The following is an 18,424-nucleotide window of genomic DNA, read 5'->3' on the forward strand; positions in this document are numbered from 1 at the left end:
GGAAAATCTTCGGGTGTAGGACTTTCCGCCTTTAGTAGAAACCTGTTGAATTATTAAATTTGGTCTGGGAGGTCCTAATTGTTTCGTTGCCAATTTATCTTGATTTGTTCGCCGACAAAAAGGAACTTCTTTCAAAGACACAATCCGCTCTTTTCTCAGTTACGTTCATGGTTACGTAACGTATGACGAAAGCGCGTAAGTGCAAGCCCACAGACACCCATTGAGATTGTATTGAAGGCTCTGAAATTTGAAAAAAATAGATTTTACATGGGAGTCTATGACAGACTTCTGGGCGATTTTCAACCTGACTGAAATCGCCCCAAAAGGGGGGGGAGCCATTTGAAGCACGACTTTAGCCTGATTCGACATTTAGTGGCAGTGTGGCACTGTGGCAGATCAGACGTATAGATTACAACACTGATAACTACTGTTGCCGTGATATAATTGATTAGAAAAAAAATCCCTTCCTTTTCCCGTTTGGCAGTGCGTCGCCCATATCGCCCTATTGAACAGGCCGCCCCTGCCGGGCGGTGTGTTTGGGATCATTGTCATGCTGAAAGACCCAGCCACGTTTCATCTTCAATGCCCTTGCTGATGGAAGGAGGTTTTCACTCAAAATCTCACGATACATGGCCCCATTCATTCTTTCCTTTACACGGATCAGTCGTCCTGGTCCCTTTGCAGAAAAACAGCCCCAAAGCATGATGTTTCCACCCCCATGCTTCACAGTAGGTATGGTGTTCTTTGGATGCAACTCAGCATTCTTTGTCCTCCAAACACGACAAGTTGAGTTTTTACCAAAAAGTTATATTTTGGTTTCATCTGACCATATGACATTCTCCCAATCCTCTTCTGGATCATCCAAATGCACTATAGCAAACTTCAGACGGGCCTGGACATGTACTGGCTTAAGCAGGGGGACACGTCTGGCAATGCAGGATTTGAGTCCCTGGCGGCGTAGTGTGTTACTGATGGTAGGCTTTGTTACTTTGGTCCCAGCTCTCTGCAGGTCATTCACTAGGTCCCCCCGTGTGGTTCTGGGATTTTTGCTCACCGTTCTTGTGATCATTTTGACCCCACGGGGTGAGATCTTGCGTCCCAGATCGAGGGAGATTATCAGTGGTCTTGTATGTCTTCCATTTCCTAATAATTGCTCCCACAGTTGATTTCTTCAAACCAAGCTGCTTACCTATTGCATATTCAGTCTTCCCAGCCTGGTGCAGGTCTACAATTTTGTTTCTGGTGTCCTTTGACAGCTCTTTGGTCTTGGCCATAGTGGAGTTTGGAGTGTGACTGTTTGAGGTTGTGGACAGGTGTCTTTTATACTGATAACAAGTTCAAACAGGTGCCATTAATACAGGTAACGAGTGGAGGACAGAGGAGCCTCTTAAAGAAGAAGTTACAGGTCTGTGAGAGCCAGAAATCTTGCTTGTTTGTAGGTGACCAAATACTTATTTTCTACCATAATTTGCAAATAAATTCATTAAAAATCCTACAATGTGATTTTCTGGAATTTTTCTCTCTCAATTTGTCTGTCATAGTTGACGTGTACCTATGATTAAAATTACAGGCCTCTCTCATCTTTTTAAGTGGGAGAACTTGCACAATTGGTGGCTGACTAAATACTTTTTTTCCCCACTGTACATTACAGTGGCTTGCGAAAGTATTCACCCCCCTTGGCATTTTTCCTATTTTGTTGCCTTACAACCTGGAATTAAAATGGATTTTACAAAAAAACAGAAAACTTGAGCGCGCATAATTATTCAACCCTTTAAGCAATGTTTTTTTTCTGGCCACTCTTTAGTAAAGCCCAGCTCTGTGGGAGTGTACGGCTTAAAGTGGTCCTATGGACAGATACTCCAATCTCCGCTGTGGAGCTTTGCAGCTCCTTCAGGGTTATCTTTGGTCTCTTTGTTGCCTCTCTGATTAATGCCCTCCTTGCCTGGTCCGTGAGTTTTGGTGGGCAGCCCTCTCTTGGCAGGTTTGTTGTGGTGCCATGTTCTTTAAAGTTTTTAATAATGGATTTAATGGTGCTCTGTGGGATGTTCAAAAGTATTTTTTTTTTTTTTAACCCTGATCTGTACTTCGCCACAACTTTGTCCCTGACCTGTTTGGAGAGCTCCTTGGTCTTCATGGTGCCGCTTGCTTGGTGGTGCCCCTTGCTTAGTGGTGTTGCAGACTCTGGGGCCTTTCAGAACATGTGTATATACAGGAAGTTTACATACACTTAGGTTGGAGTCATTAAAACTCATTTTTCAACCACTCCACACATTTCTTGTTAACAAACTATAGTTTTGGCAAGTCGGTTAGGACATCTACTTTGTGCATGAAACAAGTAATTTTTCCAACAATTGTTTACAGACAGATTATTTCACTTATAATTCACTGTATCACAATTCCAGCGGTTCAGAAGTTTACATACACTAAGTTGACTGTGCCTTTAAACAGCTTGGAAAATTCCAGAAAATGATGTCATGGCTTTAGAAGCTTCTGATAGGCTAATTGACATCATTTTAGTCAATTGGAGTGTGCCTGTGGATGTTTTTCAAGGCCTACCTTCAAACTCAGTGCCTCTTTGCTAGACATCATGGGAAAATCAAAAGAAATCAGCCAAGACCTCAGAAAAAAAATTGTAGACCTCCACAAGTCTGGTTCATCCTTGGGAGCAATTTCCAAACGCGTGAAGGTACCACGTTCATCTGTACAAACAATAGTACGCAATAATAGTAAGTATAAACACCATGGGACCATGCAGCCGTCATACCGCTCAGGAAGGAGACGCGTTCTGTCTCCTAGAGATTAACGTACTTTAGTGTGAAAAGTGCAAATCAATCCCAGAACACCAGCAAAGGACCTTGTGAAGATGCTGGAGGAAACAGGTACAAAAGTATCTATATCCACAGTAAAAAGAGTCCTATATCGACATAACCTGAAAGGCCGCTCAGCAAGGAAGAAGCCACTGCTCCAAAACCGCCATAAAAAAGCCAGACTACGGTTTGCAACTGCACATGGGGACAAAGATCGTACTTTTTGGAGAAATGTCCTCTGGTCTGATGAAACAAAATAGAACTGTTTGGCCATAATGACCATCGTTATGTTTGGAGGAAAAAGGTGGGGGCTTGCAAGCCGAAGAACACCATCCCAACCGTGGAGCACGGGGGTGGCAGCATCATGCTGTTGGGGTGCTTTGCTGCAGAAGGGACTGGTGCACTTCACAAAATAGATGGCATCATGAGGAAGGAAAATGATGTGGATATATTGAAGCAACATCTCAAGACATCAGTCAGGAAGTTAAAGCTTGGTCGCAAATGGGTCTTCCAAATGGACAATGACCCCAAGCCTACTTCCAAAGTTGTGGCAAAATGGCTTAAGGACAACAAAGTCAAGGTATTGGAGTGGCCATCACAAAGCCCTGACCTCAATCCTATTGAAAATGTGTGGGCAGAACTGAAAAAGCGTGTGCGAGCAAGGAGGCCTCCAAACCTGACTCAGTTACACCAGCTCTGTCAGGAGGAATGGGCCAAGATTCACCCAACTTATTGTGGGAAGCTTATGGAAGGCTACCCGAAACATTTGACCCAAGATAAACTATTTAAAGGCAATGCTACCAAATACTAATTGAGCGTATGTAAACTTCTGACCCACTGGGAATGTGATGAAAGAAATAAAAGCTTAAATAAATCATTCTCTCTACTATTATTCTGACATTTCACATTCTTAAAATAAAGTGGTGATCCTAACTGACCTAAGACAGGGAATTTTTACTAGCATTAAATGTCAGGAATTGTGAAAAACTGAGTTTAAATGTATTTGGCTAAGGAGTATGTAAACTTCAGACTTTAGCTGTATACTGAGATCATGTGACAGATCATGTGACACTTAGATTGCACACAGGTGGACTTTATTTAACAAATTATGTGACTTCTGAAGGTAATTGGTTGCACCAGATCTTATTTAGGGGCTTCATAGCAAAGGGGGTGAATACATATGCACGCACCACTTTTCCGTTATTTATTTTTTAGAGTTTTTTGAAACAAGTATTTTTATTTATTTCATTTCACCAATTTGGACTATTTTGTGTATGTCCTTTACATGAAATCTAAATAAAAATCCATTTAAATTGCAGGTTGTAATGTAACAAAATAGGAAAAACGCCAAGGGGGATGAATACTTTTGCAAGGCACTGTATATTACGATTTGAATGTGACAGAAGAGAAAGAGTCAAAAGGGAAGTGACATCATTAGAGCGGAGACTCACAGCTCTCGATCTCCAGGGAGCAGGTCTGTGTGTCCAGAGGGAAGCGACTCAGGTCCATACTGCACATGGATGTCACCGTCACCCTGCATGAGAACACAACACGGACAGTTGAGTATACCCTGATCTGTTTGTGCTTTTGCCAGCTCCATTGCAGTCATTGCCAAGCCAATGTTTGACATTGTCACGTCTACTCCCGCTCCCCCTCTCCGGCGCTCAACGGTCTACTAACCACCGGTCCTGGCAACCCATCAGTACGCACACCTGGCAACCCTCATTACGCACCTGGCAACCCATCATGAGGCACATCTGGACTCCATCACTACCCTGATTATTGCCCCTTTATCTAGCACTCCCTAGCATCACTCTTCAGGCAGTATTGGTTCAGTTTTCATGTCCAGATGCTTCTCTTGTTTTGTAACTCTCCATGTTTGTTATTATTAAACTGACCATCTGCACCTGCTTCCTGACTCCCTGCGTCTACGTTGCAGGCATGACAATGAGTAACAAGGAGTTGACATTATAGCACAAACAGACTGGTACTCAGGCTAAGCTGAGTAGTCTATTGGTCAAGCAATACACAGAGCCAGTGGCGACCCGTCATTCACGGCCCCACCTGTTTTGAGCCCCACATGTTTAGCCCCACCTGCATGTTATTTTTGCATTAATACCTGTCACATATCAGTTTGCAAAAATGTAATAAAAAAAAAATCATTGAGTTAATAAAGCCGCATATAAACATGGTCTCTTTTTTGCTTTCTTGAGTAAGGCAGCTCCAAAATGCAGGTGTTTCAGCCTAGCTCAGTGCTTTCTGTGGTGGTGGGGTAGCCAATACGGAGAGTAGGGGTTGGTAATGTTCTCTAGTTGCGCCGTGATTGGCTCAGTGTTCTGTCACCCTACGTCGCCGCAAAATCTATGGGTAGAGCTCGAAAATTCAAGCCCCTTGGGTGCTGCCATAGAGTTACATTAGAAGTGCCCATCCAAGAAAGCTCAAGGTCATTGGCCACAGATGAAATTACGTCAAATCAAGTTATATCTACCGTAGCTTTGATTGGACTGATCATGTCAACGTCATACTTTCAAAATCTTAGCTAGCAAGCTAGCAGTCATCATCATGAATCAAGTCGACAATCTACTGGCAAATCCTTTTCAATCCTTGTTATATGAAGAGAAATTCTGAAGAGAAATGATAGATAAAACGTATTGGTGCTCATTGGCCATTGGACATAAACATTACATACGTTTGAAATCGAGAATTCAACAATGAGTGGTTTGGAAGGAATCAGTGGCTAACTGCAAGCGTTGCAAAGCAATCACTAGCCTACTATTCAGTGGAGTGGTGTGTTGTCCAAGTCTGGGTTTAAGGGTCTCTTTTCCAAGCTTAAAAGGATAAACATTCAACACCATTGGCCATAAAAAGTTGAATACATTGGCCATGCTGTCAATCCAGCATGACTTCTGCCACGTTCAAAACAACTGGAAACTCGGAACTGGGAAATCTCAGACTTCACTGAATTCAAGACAACTGGGAACTCTGAAAAACACTAGCTCTGACTGGGAAAATACGTTTTGAATGGTCATCCAACTCGGAATTCCAAGTCGGGAACTCGGGCCTCTTTCTACAGCTCCGACCTGAACATCACTGACGTCATGATTCAACCTTGTTTATTTTTCTCGAGTTCCCAGTTGTCTTGAAAGCACCATAAATCCAGAGAATGCCAGACTTTGATGACAAAATTTGCCCACGATTACAGTTGCGCCACCTTCCTGTTCAAGTGAGCACAGCACAACAAGGTGAGTCCAAAAATGTATTGTATGCTGCTGCATAAATGATGTAATATGCCAGGGAGATATGTATACTGTAGCTAAGAAAGTAATACTAAGTGTATGTTGTTTCGTAAGCTGTTAGTAGCCCATGTGCCTCAACCTAATAATTTGGTCCCTTTCTCTCTCATAATTTAGCCTCCTGTTCTGACTTGGTGGTGCACATGTAGCCTATAGCCTGTTTTAGAGAAATGTCATCATCGAATATTGTAAGAGCTTTCATTGTCTGCTTATATGCCCCCTTTATTTATCCTATGGTTCTGACTTGGTGTACAGGGAGAATACTGTAAGAACGGCCCATGTTCTGAATTCTGTCGCTGTACATTTCAAAAGTGCTGAACAAATAGTTATATTGACTACGTCCGTCCTAGCTTGCTCATGAATGTCTTAATCGAAATTACGGATTGCCTCTTATCCGCTCGTCGTCCCCTTATGTCATAGTTTGTTTGTACATCTCAATTGTCAGTAGAAACCACATTTGTTTAAGCAAGTCAGCCATATCAGCTATGTTTTTTTAAATGGCAGTAAATTAGGCTGAATGAACTGTTTTGCTGCCAGACAAGGCTCCGCTGATAGCCAGGTGTAGCGGTGGTAAGGATTCACTCCATGGTGCTGAAAAGAAAGCTCTGCTGTTGGGACAGCTTTATGTAGACCCTAACAGTTTGTGGGGGCCTACAGTGCAATTAATGTATTGTTTAGTGTTGTGTTGTGTTGTGTAGTGGCTTTGCTGGCATGCATCAAAACATTTTGGGGGGAGTTTGCCCCACCAAGATTTACATGCTAAAATCACCACTGGTCACCGTTATAGTGCAATTAATGTATTGTTTAGTGTTGTGCTGTGTAGTGGCTTTGCCGGCATGCATACATTTTTTTCGGGGGGAGTTTGCCCCAGCAAGATTTATATGCTAAAATCGCCACTGCACAGAGCAATGTAGTATAATACAATAATGGCAAAGAGTAATCAGTAGGGGATGTGGGTTAATATGTGTTGTTGTATATTATCAACTGGGTGGTTCGAGCCCTTAATGCTGATTGGCTGACAGCTGTAGTATATCAGACCATATACCATGGGTATGACAAAACACGATAAAATAATGTATGCACTAACTGTAAGTCGCTCTGGATAAGAGCGTCTGCTAAATGACTAAAATGTAAATGTAAATGTAAATGTATTTTTACTGCTCTAATTATGTTGGTAACCAGTTTATAATAGCAATAAGGCACCTTGGGGGTTTGAGGCATATTGCCAATATACCACGGCTAAGGGCTGTATCCAGGCACTCCACGTTGGGTCGTGCATAAGAACAGCCCTTAGCCGTGGTATATTAGCCATATACCAAAGCCCCTCGGGCCTTATTGTTTCATTATATTTCAGACAGATACACGCAGAGTCAGGGGTTTGAGGAGATTTGGAGCCCCCAGGTCAGGGATGAATATATGAAAATAGCAAAGATAATCCAGCACAGTGTAGAAGAGACCCACCGCTACACAGATCCTCTGGGAGGAAGGTCCACATACAGTAAACAGGAAGTTACCCTCCCAATCTGCTCCTGTCTGGAAAATAAATCTCCGGTTCCAACCCCCGGAGAGATTAACCCTACTGATGAGCCTGCATTGTATCTACAGTAGAACACACACCAACCTGTCCCTCCACAAGTCCTATACATCTGGAAGAACAGAGAAATCGTATAATCCACCTCAAGATTGGTATTTACAGATGGCCTATGTGTATACCAGGGCATAGTTCACAGTCCCAAGACCAGAGTCTGTCTTGATGGCTATTTATGGCTATTTGCACCATTCTCTTAGCATGACCGCTGACACCACCAGTGATGGAATTGTTAATGACGCTACTTACTATCAGTGCCCACAGGTGCAATAAGACTGTATGCAGTGTGTTCTGACTGCCAGCAGAGGGAGCTACTGACACAGACATCTTGATCCTGGCTCTTGTTGCCAAGCCTCTCAAATGGACCAACCGTGGATTACAAGTCTCTCTTGGCTCCAGCATTCTGATAACTCACCAAAATGACAAACTCACTCTCTGTCTGCAGCTTTACTATACTTTACTGACAAACAGTTTCTCATCACATCCATTCAATGATGTTGTCATGAAATAGAAGCTGCACTTCTATTTGGTCAGGAGATATACATTTGCCAGGACCCTGATCCATAACAGCATCACAGCATTTTTTTATTTGTGAATTGCTAATGGTTAAAAGAAAAGCATGAAAGGGTTGAATTCAGCCTGCCTCAGCTGGCAGCTATGTGATTTGCGTAATGAAATCACTTTGGGGATAAATAGTCAGTTGGCAAAGACTAGTGTTTACAACAGCACACGCTTCTCTTCAGTTGATTCCACTCCAAACAGTGATCAGACCTAGCTAGCTCATTTCACCCATAATTCGTAAGCTTTGTCTGGACTTATTTTACATAACAAGCTACTGTACCCACTAGAGTTCACAAGGGTATTTTGTGTGCCACAAAACTGTCTAAGCCTGCTGATGCCTAGCTTTGATGGTGGATGAGGTGACTATGTAAAGCGCTTTGAGTACCTCAGTAGGTAGAAAGGCGCTATATAAATCCAATCCATTATTATTAACACAAGTTTTCCAGTCTCAGGCAAGGTTACTCATCGTGCAAGTGTGGTTCACCAAACCCATTCTACACTGCTCAAAAAAATAAAGGGAACACTTAAACAACACAATGTAACTCCAAGTCAATCACACTTCTGTGAAATCAAACTGTCCACTTAGGAAGCAACACTGATTGACAATAAATGTCACATGCTGTTGTGCAAATGGAATAGACAACAGGTGGAAATTATAGGCAATTAGCAAGACACCCCCAATAAAGGACTGGTTTTGCAGGTGGTGACCACAGACCACTTCTCAGTTCCTATGCTTCCTGGCTGATGTTTTGGTCACTTTTGAATGCTGGCGGTGCTTTCACTCTAGTGGTAGCATGAGACGGAGTCTACAACCCACACAAGTGGCTCAGGTAGTGCAGCTCATTCAGGATGGCACATCAATGCGAGCTGTGGCAAGAAGGTTTGCTGTGTCTGTCAGCGTAGTGTCCAGAGCATGGAGGCGCTACCAGGAGACAGGCCAGTACATCAGAAGACGTGGAGGAGGCCGTAGGAGGGCAACAACCCAGCAGCAGGACTGCTACCTCCGCCTTTGTGCAAGGAGGAGCAGTAGGAGCACTGCCAGAGCCCTGCAAAATGACCTCCAGCAGGCCACAAATGTGCATGTGTCTGCTCAAACGGTCAGAAACAGACTCCATGAGGGTGGTATGAGGGCCCGACGTCCACAGGTGGGGGTTGTGCTTACAGCCCAACACCGTGCAGGACGTTTGGCATTTGCCAGAGAACACCAAGATTGGCAAATTAGCCACTGGCGCCCTGTGCTCTTCACAGATGAAAGCAGGTTCACACTGAGCACGTGACAGACGTGACAGAGTCTGGAGACGCCGTGGAGAACGTTCTGCTGCCTGCAACATCCTCCAGCATGACCGGTTTGGCAGTGGGTCAGTCATGGTGTGGGGTGGCATTTCTTTGGGGGGCCGCACAGCCCTCCATGTGCTCGCCAGAGGTAGCCTGACTGCCATTAGGTACTGAGATGAGATCCTCAGACCCCTTGTGAGACCATATGCTGGTGCGGTTGGCCCTGGGTTCCTCCTAATGCAAGACAATGCTAGACCTCATGTGGCTGGAGTGTGTCAGCAGTTCCTGCAAGAGGAAGGCATTGATGCTATGGACTGGCCCGCCCGTTCCCCAGACCTGAATCCAATTGAGCACATCTGGGACATCATGTCTCGCTCCATCCACCAACGCCAAGTTGCACCACAGACTGTCCAGGAGTTGGCGGATGCTTTAGTCCAGGTCTGGGAGGAGATCCCTCAGGAGACCATCCGCCACCTCAACAGGAGCATGCCCAGGCGTTGTAGGGAGGTCATACAGGCACGTGGAGGCCACACACACTACTGAGCCTCATTTTGACTTGTTTTAAGGACATTACATCAAAGTTGGATCAGCCTGTAGTGTGGTTTTCCACTTTAATTTTGAGGGTGACTCCAAATCCAGACCTCCATGGGTTGATAAATTTGATTTCCATTGATAATTTTTGTGTGATTTTGTTGTCAGCACATTCAACTATGTAAAGAAAAAAGTATTTAATAAGATTATTTCATTCATTCAGATCTAGGATGTGTTATTTTAGTGTTCCCTTTATTTTTTTGAGCAGTGTATTATACCAGTATGCTTCAAACTGAGCGCCAGTGGTCAACCATGGAGCAAAGAACAAAACCAATGTTCGACTCTGACCAGGTGAATTACCTTAAGCTGTAGAGCACCTTGCCATCAGGGTAGACTCTCAGCATGACATTATCTGTGGTGGTGTCGTGTGTGAAAGACCTCTTGGAGTGGACAAAGAACAGGTCTGGCACCCAGATCTTCTTGACCAGGCGCCCATCAAAGGTCATGCTCTTATTGGTGGTGCTGTGGAAAGAGAGGCGCTCGTCTTTCCAGTAGTGCCTAATATACAGGGTCATGGTGAAGTCCTGAAACACAGAGCATAACAATGCTGGAATATACAGGGTAATGGTGAAGTCCTGAAACACAGAGCATAACAATGCTGGAATATACAGGGTCATGGTGAAGTCCTGAAACACAGAGCATAAAAATGCTGGAATATACAGGGTCATGGTGAAGTCCTGAAACACAGAGCATAACAATGCTGGAATATACAGGGTCATGGTGAAGTCCTGAAACACAGAGCATAACAATGCTGGAATATACAGGGTCATGGTGAAGTCCTGAAACACAGAGCATAACAATGCTGGAATATACAGGGTCATGGTGAAGTCCTGAAACACAGAGCATAACAATGCTGGAATTTCAACAAAGCGATCTCATATTAATAACCGCAATGAATGGGATACACTATAAATGTCTTCCCCTCTTCTTTCCAATTCGTCAAATTAAAGTAGGCATCCTTTCATGGATGATCTATGCATCTATTGAGGACAGCTTTATTTTGGTTAACATCACAGCTCACAGAAAGTATAGAAACACTTACCATGTCAACTTCTGAGATTGTGTCCAGACTTTCTACCTGAACATCAACTCCAACTTGAACAGTATGTCCTGCAAAGATACACAACTCAACTCTTAACTGAATTAAAACAATAAACATAATACATAAGTAAACAAAACCATTCAGATATGTTAACGGTAATGTAACTTGTTTCCATAAATAGCTTAAGTTGTTAATGGTTGGGGTAGGTAGGTGTATAGTTCATTTGTTTATTTACGTCAGTCAAGCACCCAAGCTAACTGGCTAACATTGGCTAGCTTGCTAGCTACTTTACAGACACAGAGAAGTTCAGAAAACAGCTCACTCTGACCATTTTACTTGCCCTAGCAGAGCTGGTAAGACTTTTCATGTTATCAAGAGGGTTAGTGATTGTAACTGTGTTACTGGCAACAATTTAATTACATTTTTAGCTGATGTTTACTGGCACCTGTCATAACAACAGGCACGACATGTAGTTTGTAAATTCATCCATTATTCTGCACTCTGGCACTCTCAAACCAGAGTCTGGCACTCTCAAACCAGAATGCTCTGAACTCAGAGTAGATTGCCAGAGTGAATTTACGAACACATCCTATTAGCAGACAATACACACTTATATTCCCATGCCCTTATCACAGTCAACATACACATATTACATTTTATAGTAAGAATATAATGGAATATTACAAAATGAAATAGAAAGGATATTTCTTCCCAGACTGCACCATGTGTGGAACCGCGGTCATTTAAAAAAGGTGATATTTTGGAACAGGGCCCTTGCGCTCATTTTTGATAGTTAAATTGGCATGAGTGAATTTTTTTATTTTTTTTATTTTTATTTTTTTAAACAAAATTCTTAGTAGATCTAATCTCTCAATGCTCATCTCAAAGTGCACCATATTGATGCATTTAGCTGTTAAAATTCCAAATCTATTATTCTTGGGGAGGAAGCCCCCGGAACCCCCTACCAGGGTTCCCCTCTGGTTTTGGGCTAAGCCCCCAATGTTCTCAAATCCTAGAAATGTCCCTGATAGTACGCAAATCAACATAGACAAAAACAAAAAGGTCAATAGCTTGCTAAGATTATCTCTCCATTGTTGTAACAATGTAATAAAAACTGTCTGGATTACGTAGCTGTATTTAGGGGACATTTTTATCTAGACAATTCTATTTAAAACAATGAGCTTTTGCTCCTTTCGTCCCCTTCATCCAGTGCCCTGCAAAAAAACAAAACAAATTAGGCCACAGTGTTCCAAAAACCAACTCAGCCGTACCAGACACAAACATATCTGGAGGCTCTCCAATATTTAGTGGGTGCATTTTATAATCCTCCCTGGGTTGAAATTTCATATTGCAGACAGCTGAAAGAGCTCATCTCCCTTAAGGGGATTTAAAAAGGAACCACTCATTTTGTTTGTGTATCCAATGAGTTAACAAAAAAAAACATTTATTCATATCTCTTACAGTACCAGTCAAAAGGTTGGACACCTACTCATTCAAGGGTTTTTCTTTATTTTTACTATTTTCTACATTGTAGAATAATAGTGAAGACATCAAAACTATGAAATAACACATATGGAATCATGTAGTAACCAAAACAAATCAAAATATACTTTTAATTTGAGATTCTTCAAAGAGCCACCCTTTGCCTTGATGACAGCTTTGCACACTCTTGGCATTCTCTCACAAGCTAAACTAACAATTATATGTATAGCAGTAGATATATTACAGTGAGCCATGTCAAGAATCCAGTATATAAGGTGTGTATAAACAGTGTAACTAAAATGTACAGTAGTAGAAATATTAGAATAAGCTATGTCCGGTATACAGTATTTAAATACATAGTGTGACACGGGAGTGACCAGTGGTTCAATGTCTCTATAACATGGGACAGCAGCGTTGGCTGTGAGTGTGTATGTGAGTGTGTGTGTAGGTGCGTGTGTGATAGCTTGTGTGTGTGTTTTGTGTGAGTAAGTGTGCATCACCTGGTAGACGGCTAGTGGTGTTCAACAGTCTGATGGTCTGGTAATAGAAGCTGTTCAACAGTCTGATGGCCTGGTAATAGAAGCTGTTCAACAGTCTGTTGGTCTGGTAATAGAAGCTGTTCAACAGTCTGTTGGTCTGGTAATAGAAGCTGTTCAACAGTCTGTTGGTCTGGTAATAGAAGCTGTTCAACAGTCTGTTGGTCTGGTAATAGAAGCTGTTCAACAGTCTGTTGGTCTGGTAATAGAAGCTGTTCAACAGTCTGATGGTCTGGTAATAGAAGCTGTTCAACAGTCTGATGGTCTGGTAATAGAAGCTGTTCAACAGTCTGTTGGTCTGGTAATAGAAGCTGTTCAACAGTCTGATGGCCTGGTGATAGAAGCTGTTCAACAGTCTGTTGGTCTGGTAATAGAAGCTGTTCAACAGTCTGATGGCCTGGTAATAGAAGCTGTTCAACAGTCTGTTGGTCTGGTAATAGAAGCTGTTCAACAGTCTGTTGGTCTGGTAATAGAAGCTGTTCAACAGTCTGATGGCCTGGTAATAGAAGCTGTTCAACAGTCTGATGGCCTGGTAATAGAAGCTGTTCAACAGTCTGATGGTCTGGTAATAGAAGCTGTTCAACAGTCTGATGGTCTGGTAATAGAAGCTGTTCAACAGTCTGATGGTCTGGTAATAGAAGCTGTTCAACAGTCTGTTGGTCTGGTAATAGAAGCTGTTCAACAGTCTGATGGTCTGGTAATAGAAGCTGTTCAACAGTCTGATGGTCTGGTAATAGAAGCTGTTCAACAGTCTGTTGGTCTGGTAATAGAAGCTGTTCAACCGTCTGTTGGTCTGGTAATAGAAGCTGTTCAACAGTCTGTTGGTCTGGTAATAGAAGCTGTTCAACAGTCTGTTGGTCTGGTAATAGAAGCTGTTCAACAGTCTGATGGTCTGGTAATAGAAGCTGTTCAACAGTCTGATGGTCTGGTAATAGAAGCTGTTCAACAGTCTGATGGTCTGGTAATAGAAGCTGTTCAACAGTCTGATGGCCTGGTAATAGAAGCTGTTCAACAGTCTGATGGTCTGGTAATAGAAGCTGTTCAACAGTCTGATGGTCTGGTAATAGAAGCTGTTCAACAGTCTGTTGGTCTGGTAATATAAGCTGTTCAACAGTCTGATGGTCTGGTAATAGAAGCTGTTCAACAGTCTGATGGTCTGGTAATAGAAGCTGTTCAACAGTCTGTTGGTCTGGTAATAGAAGCTGTTCAACAGTCTGTTGGTCTGGTAATAGAAGCCGAGTAAACAGTCTGTGGTTCAGGTGACTGAGGTCCATGATGATCTTCTTGGCCTTCCTTTGAAACAGGGTGCTGTAGATGTCCTGGATGGCAGGCCCCCCCTGGCACCACTCCGCCAGGGCTCTCACCTCCTCCCTGTTGGCTGTCTAGTCATTGTTGGTAATCAGGCCTACCACTGTTGTGTCATCAGCAAACTTGATGATTGAGTTGGAGACATGCGTGGCCACGCATGCAGGAGGGGGCTGAGCATGCACCCCTGTGGGGCCCCCGTGTTGAGGATCATCATGGCGGAGGTGTTGTCGCCTACCTTCACCACTCGCCCATCAGGAAGTCCAGGACCCAGTTGCACAGGGAGGGGTTCAGACCCAGGGATCTGAGCTTAATGATGACCTTGAAGGGCACTATGGTATTGAAGGCTGAGCTGTAGTCGATGAACAGCATTCTTACATAGGTATTTCTCTTGTCCAGGTGGGATACGGCAGTGTGTAGTGCAATGGCGATTGTGTCATCTGTGGATCTGTTGGGGCGGTATGCAAATTGAAGTGGGTCTAGGGCAGGGTTGCCCAACCCAATTCCACGGTAACAGAATAACGCTGAGACTCTGGTTTTCCATTTTTAAATGTATGCAAAACAAAATCCATTGATTTCAAAGTTTAACAAACCATACAACTCTATGCACAAGGACTACTTGTATTATATATACAAAATACAAAATGACATATTGGTTTCCTTACCATGGAAGCAGTTAATGGACATGGTCTAACTGTAAGTCGCTCTGGATAAGAGCGTCTGCTAAATGACTAAAATGTAAATGTAAATGTATGACATCAACCCATGCTTTGGTTTTGTTTACCTGGCCACTGTTTAAAATGCTAACTGTTTAGCATTTGTGGCACAAATCCAATGCAAGTCAATGGTATCTTTAGCATCAACGAATTCACTGGGAATACATTTCATAGGATGAAGAAACAATACTCCGAGCTGCAGCTCCATACTACTTGTCAGACATAGAGAACTGATACTCTATACTCGTTGTTGGAGTGGGATTGGCGTGGGGTGTGGAGGGTCCGTGAGTGGCTTTTGACCATTTATTTGGATTCCTCATGTCTATGACTGTAAGTTGCTTTGGATAAAAGCGTCTGCTAAATGGCATATTATATTTATTATTATAACTCATTGTTTAAAAAAAAAGTGGTCCAAATCGGATGTTAGGTACTATATTTATTGAATATTATATGAATCCTATAAATGTAAATAGCCAATTTGGGTGCAATCAATTAGCTTAATTTCTCAGACATCAAATTAAATTTCAACAAAATAATGTTATCTGTTTCTAACAACAGAAACAATTTCAGAACAATCTGAGTTGGTGGTTGTCGAAATCCTCTTTCTTGTGCTTTTTGAGATGGAACGACCCATAAGTGTACATCCGCTTCTAATGTATCTGCTCCCCATGGGGTCCTTGGGAAGGGCCCGTAAGTAAACATTTCACTGTTAGTCTATACCTGTTGTTTACAAAGCATGTGACAAGTATACATGGATTTGATGGATTTCCTGAGTTCTAAGAACTGATAACGGCCAAATCTTAATTTGAGTAAAAACAGCTAGAATTTTTCTGAAATGTTTAGATGCAAGACTTACACTTAACGATGAGTCATGATTAAGTAAGAGTTGTCAGCAAATATCAGTGAACTGTAGAATGTTGCCGATGATGATGATTCTGATTTGTACGTCACACAGTAAAGCACCGTAAAAAAATCTCACCTCCAAAGCCAGGCCTCATTGTGAAGTCGTGGTCATTTATGCTTAAGAGCTGCTCTGACTTTGTCATGGTGGTTTTGGTCATATCTGGACTTCTTCTCAGTATAGGGCTGTGAGGAGTGGAGAAACATGATCAATGAAACAATCAATGTTTAAAATTACACTTCTTGTCATTGTCTCTGAACCTCTATAGCATACTGGCTAGTCCCAGATTTGTTTGTGCTCTTGCCAATTCCACTGCTGTCATTGTCAAGCCAAACATGTTTAGCATGACAATGAGTGACGAGAAGTTGGCATGATAGCACAAACAGACTGACATACATTTTTTCCCATGTTCTTACCGAAACTGGGTGCAGCACCTGTTAACCTCTGTAATATCCCTCAAAACACAGGGATGACGATTCGCACGGGATAAGTATTATCAGAGGACCTGGGAGTTTGCCGAAAAACAGTAGGATTTTAGGGCTGGGATAATAACCTCCCTGCCAAGTAAAAATTACTGACATGGCAGATTCGGACGGAACTAAAATGACGAATGTGGTGATTTGTGCTCGTTCACAAAATTACATTACCTGAGTTTCCCCATTAAATCTTATCCCTTCCGAATAGGGCTTTAAATAAATAAATAACCAAGTAAATAATCCTATGGTGATAGTTGCTTTGTTCCCCTCAATCAGATCCTCTCGACTAAACTCTTTCTGTAACACTGTATTTAGATGAAGGATTCTTACCTGCCAACTTTTTGACGTCCTTGTACAGTCGATGGTACTTCTCGTATGAATCTATAAGAAAAACGAGAACGATTAGATGTAAAGGAGACTATTTCCAACATGATAGCCCATTCCAACAGCTCATCAGAAGAGTTTCCCAAGTCCCCTGTGCATTGAGACATCTTAAAAAATAACACTAGAATCCATTTGGAACAGCACTCGTCCACTTGTTTGTAGTATTGCTGAACAGAGCATTGTTTAAGCATTGCTTGAAAGTGGGAAGTACAGTATGATAAGGCCCTGGTCAAAAGTAGTGCACTATATGGGTGATTCTACAGAAGTGGTGCAATGTTTTATTTTCATTTTCCCCAAACTTTTAGCGCACATCTCTTCCAACATATGTCAGATAGACATATCTACTACTCACACACTTTGTTTGTATTGCATGTTTGAAATATTGTCCTAAATTGCTTATCAGGCACTAAATTTGTCACTATTGAAACATACTGAAAGAGTTGCAATAAAGGGAGAACCATGCACAGTATTGATCAGATTCATTTTATACATTTTATTTGCATACAACATTTACTAAATAGTAAAAACATGATTTTTAACCAGATTTTCAAACCTTTAAATTTAATTTAGAGAAATATCACCTCTATTGTTCTCTGTAAAATGTTCAATGTTGATTGTATGAATCTGAAACCTATTGATTGATTGAATTACTTATGCATCTAAATAATTATGTTGCTAGATGTATACATTGTCACTTTTCCTAACTTTATTCTGGCAAATAACAGGCGTTTCGGTGTCATGTGTCAATCATAGAGATATATAGAGGACTCTAGATGGATATATTGCCATTGAGGGCTTCCATCATTTTAAAGTAGTCCACTGGATGGAGATTCTTATGGGTTGGGAGCGATCAGCCAATGATCAGAGAGCATTGTCTTCTTCTTCAAGTTGGGTTGCCTATGGTTTCTTAACCAAAGACTAAGGTCTTGTCCGAAATCATGAGCCAAGACCAAGATTTAAACCAGGACATTGGTCCCAAGATCCAGACCCAGACCCACTGAGTTGAGACCATGACGAGTTAAAAGACTGAATTTATGAGGTCTCAAGTGGTTTCAAGACCAAGACCACTAGATTAAGACTTTCTTTCATTGTTAGCAGTGGTGGCCGCTGATTGTCTGAATACCCAGGGCGTGAGGTGGTTGGAGTTGTCAACAAAGCAGCATGACAGAAATGTAATGCCAAGTTTTCAAACTACAGGTAGTTTCTTTGAGAAGATATATAAAGCGATATGTGCATTTGAACAACAGCATAAACACACCTATTTCACTTTCGCATGTCAAAAACCGAATGACCACTGCTGCACATGCTGCCACTGTTTGGAACAGATTAGATTATACTATTTAGAACGAGCAGCCAGCTCACGTCACGAACACACTAATGAGTGCACCAGGGAGAACGCAACAAGCATGCAGATGCAAAAAGTGAAAATACATTATCTAACTGGGGATAGCTAGCTACATAATGTCA

At 42.2% G+C, this 18,424-nt stretch overlaps 1 protein-coding gene across 1 annotated transcript in view; it reads right to left on the reverse strand.

Annotated features, from left to right (window-relative positions):
• Nucleotides 1-18,424, reverse strand: part of LOC311108321 (gamma-aminobutyric acid receptor subunit rho-1-like) — a gene marked incomplete at its 5' end in the record, with an annotated part of 30,414 nt that overhangs the window by 5,353 nt on the left and 6,637 nt on the right. The window contains 5 exons of the mRNA XM_084150949.1: nucleotides 4,259-4,341; nucleotides 10,416-10,639; nucleotides 11,158-11,225; nucleotides 16,176-16,282; nucleotides 16,904-16,954. Of these exons, the coding sequence (XP_084007075.1) occupies nucleotides 4,259-4,341; nucleotides 10,416-10,639; nucleotides 11,158-11,225; nucleotides 16,176-16,282; nucleotides 16,904-16,954 (533 nt within the window). The remainder of the gene's footprint in view (nucleotides 1-4,258; nucleotides 4,342-10,415; nucleotides 10,640-11,157; nucleotides 11,226-16,175; nucleotides 16,283-16,903; nucleotides 16,955-18,424) is intronic.

Source organism: Coregonus lavaretus (assembly GCF_964263955.1).
Source record: "Coregonus lavaretus genome assembly, chromosome: 33".
Classification (NCBI taxonomy): domain Eukaryota; kingdom Metazoa; phylum Chordata; class Actinopteri; order Salmoniformes; family Salmonidae; genus Coregonus; species Coregonus lavaretus.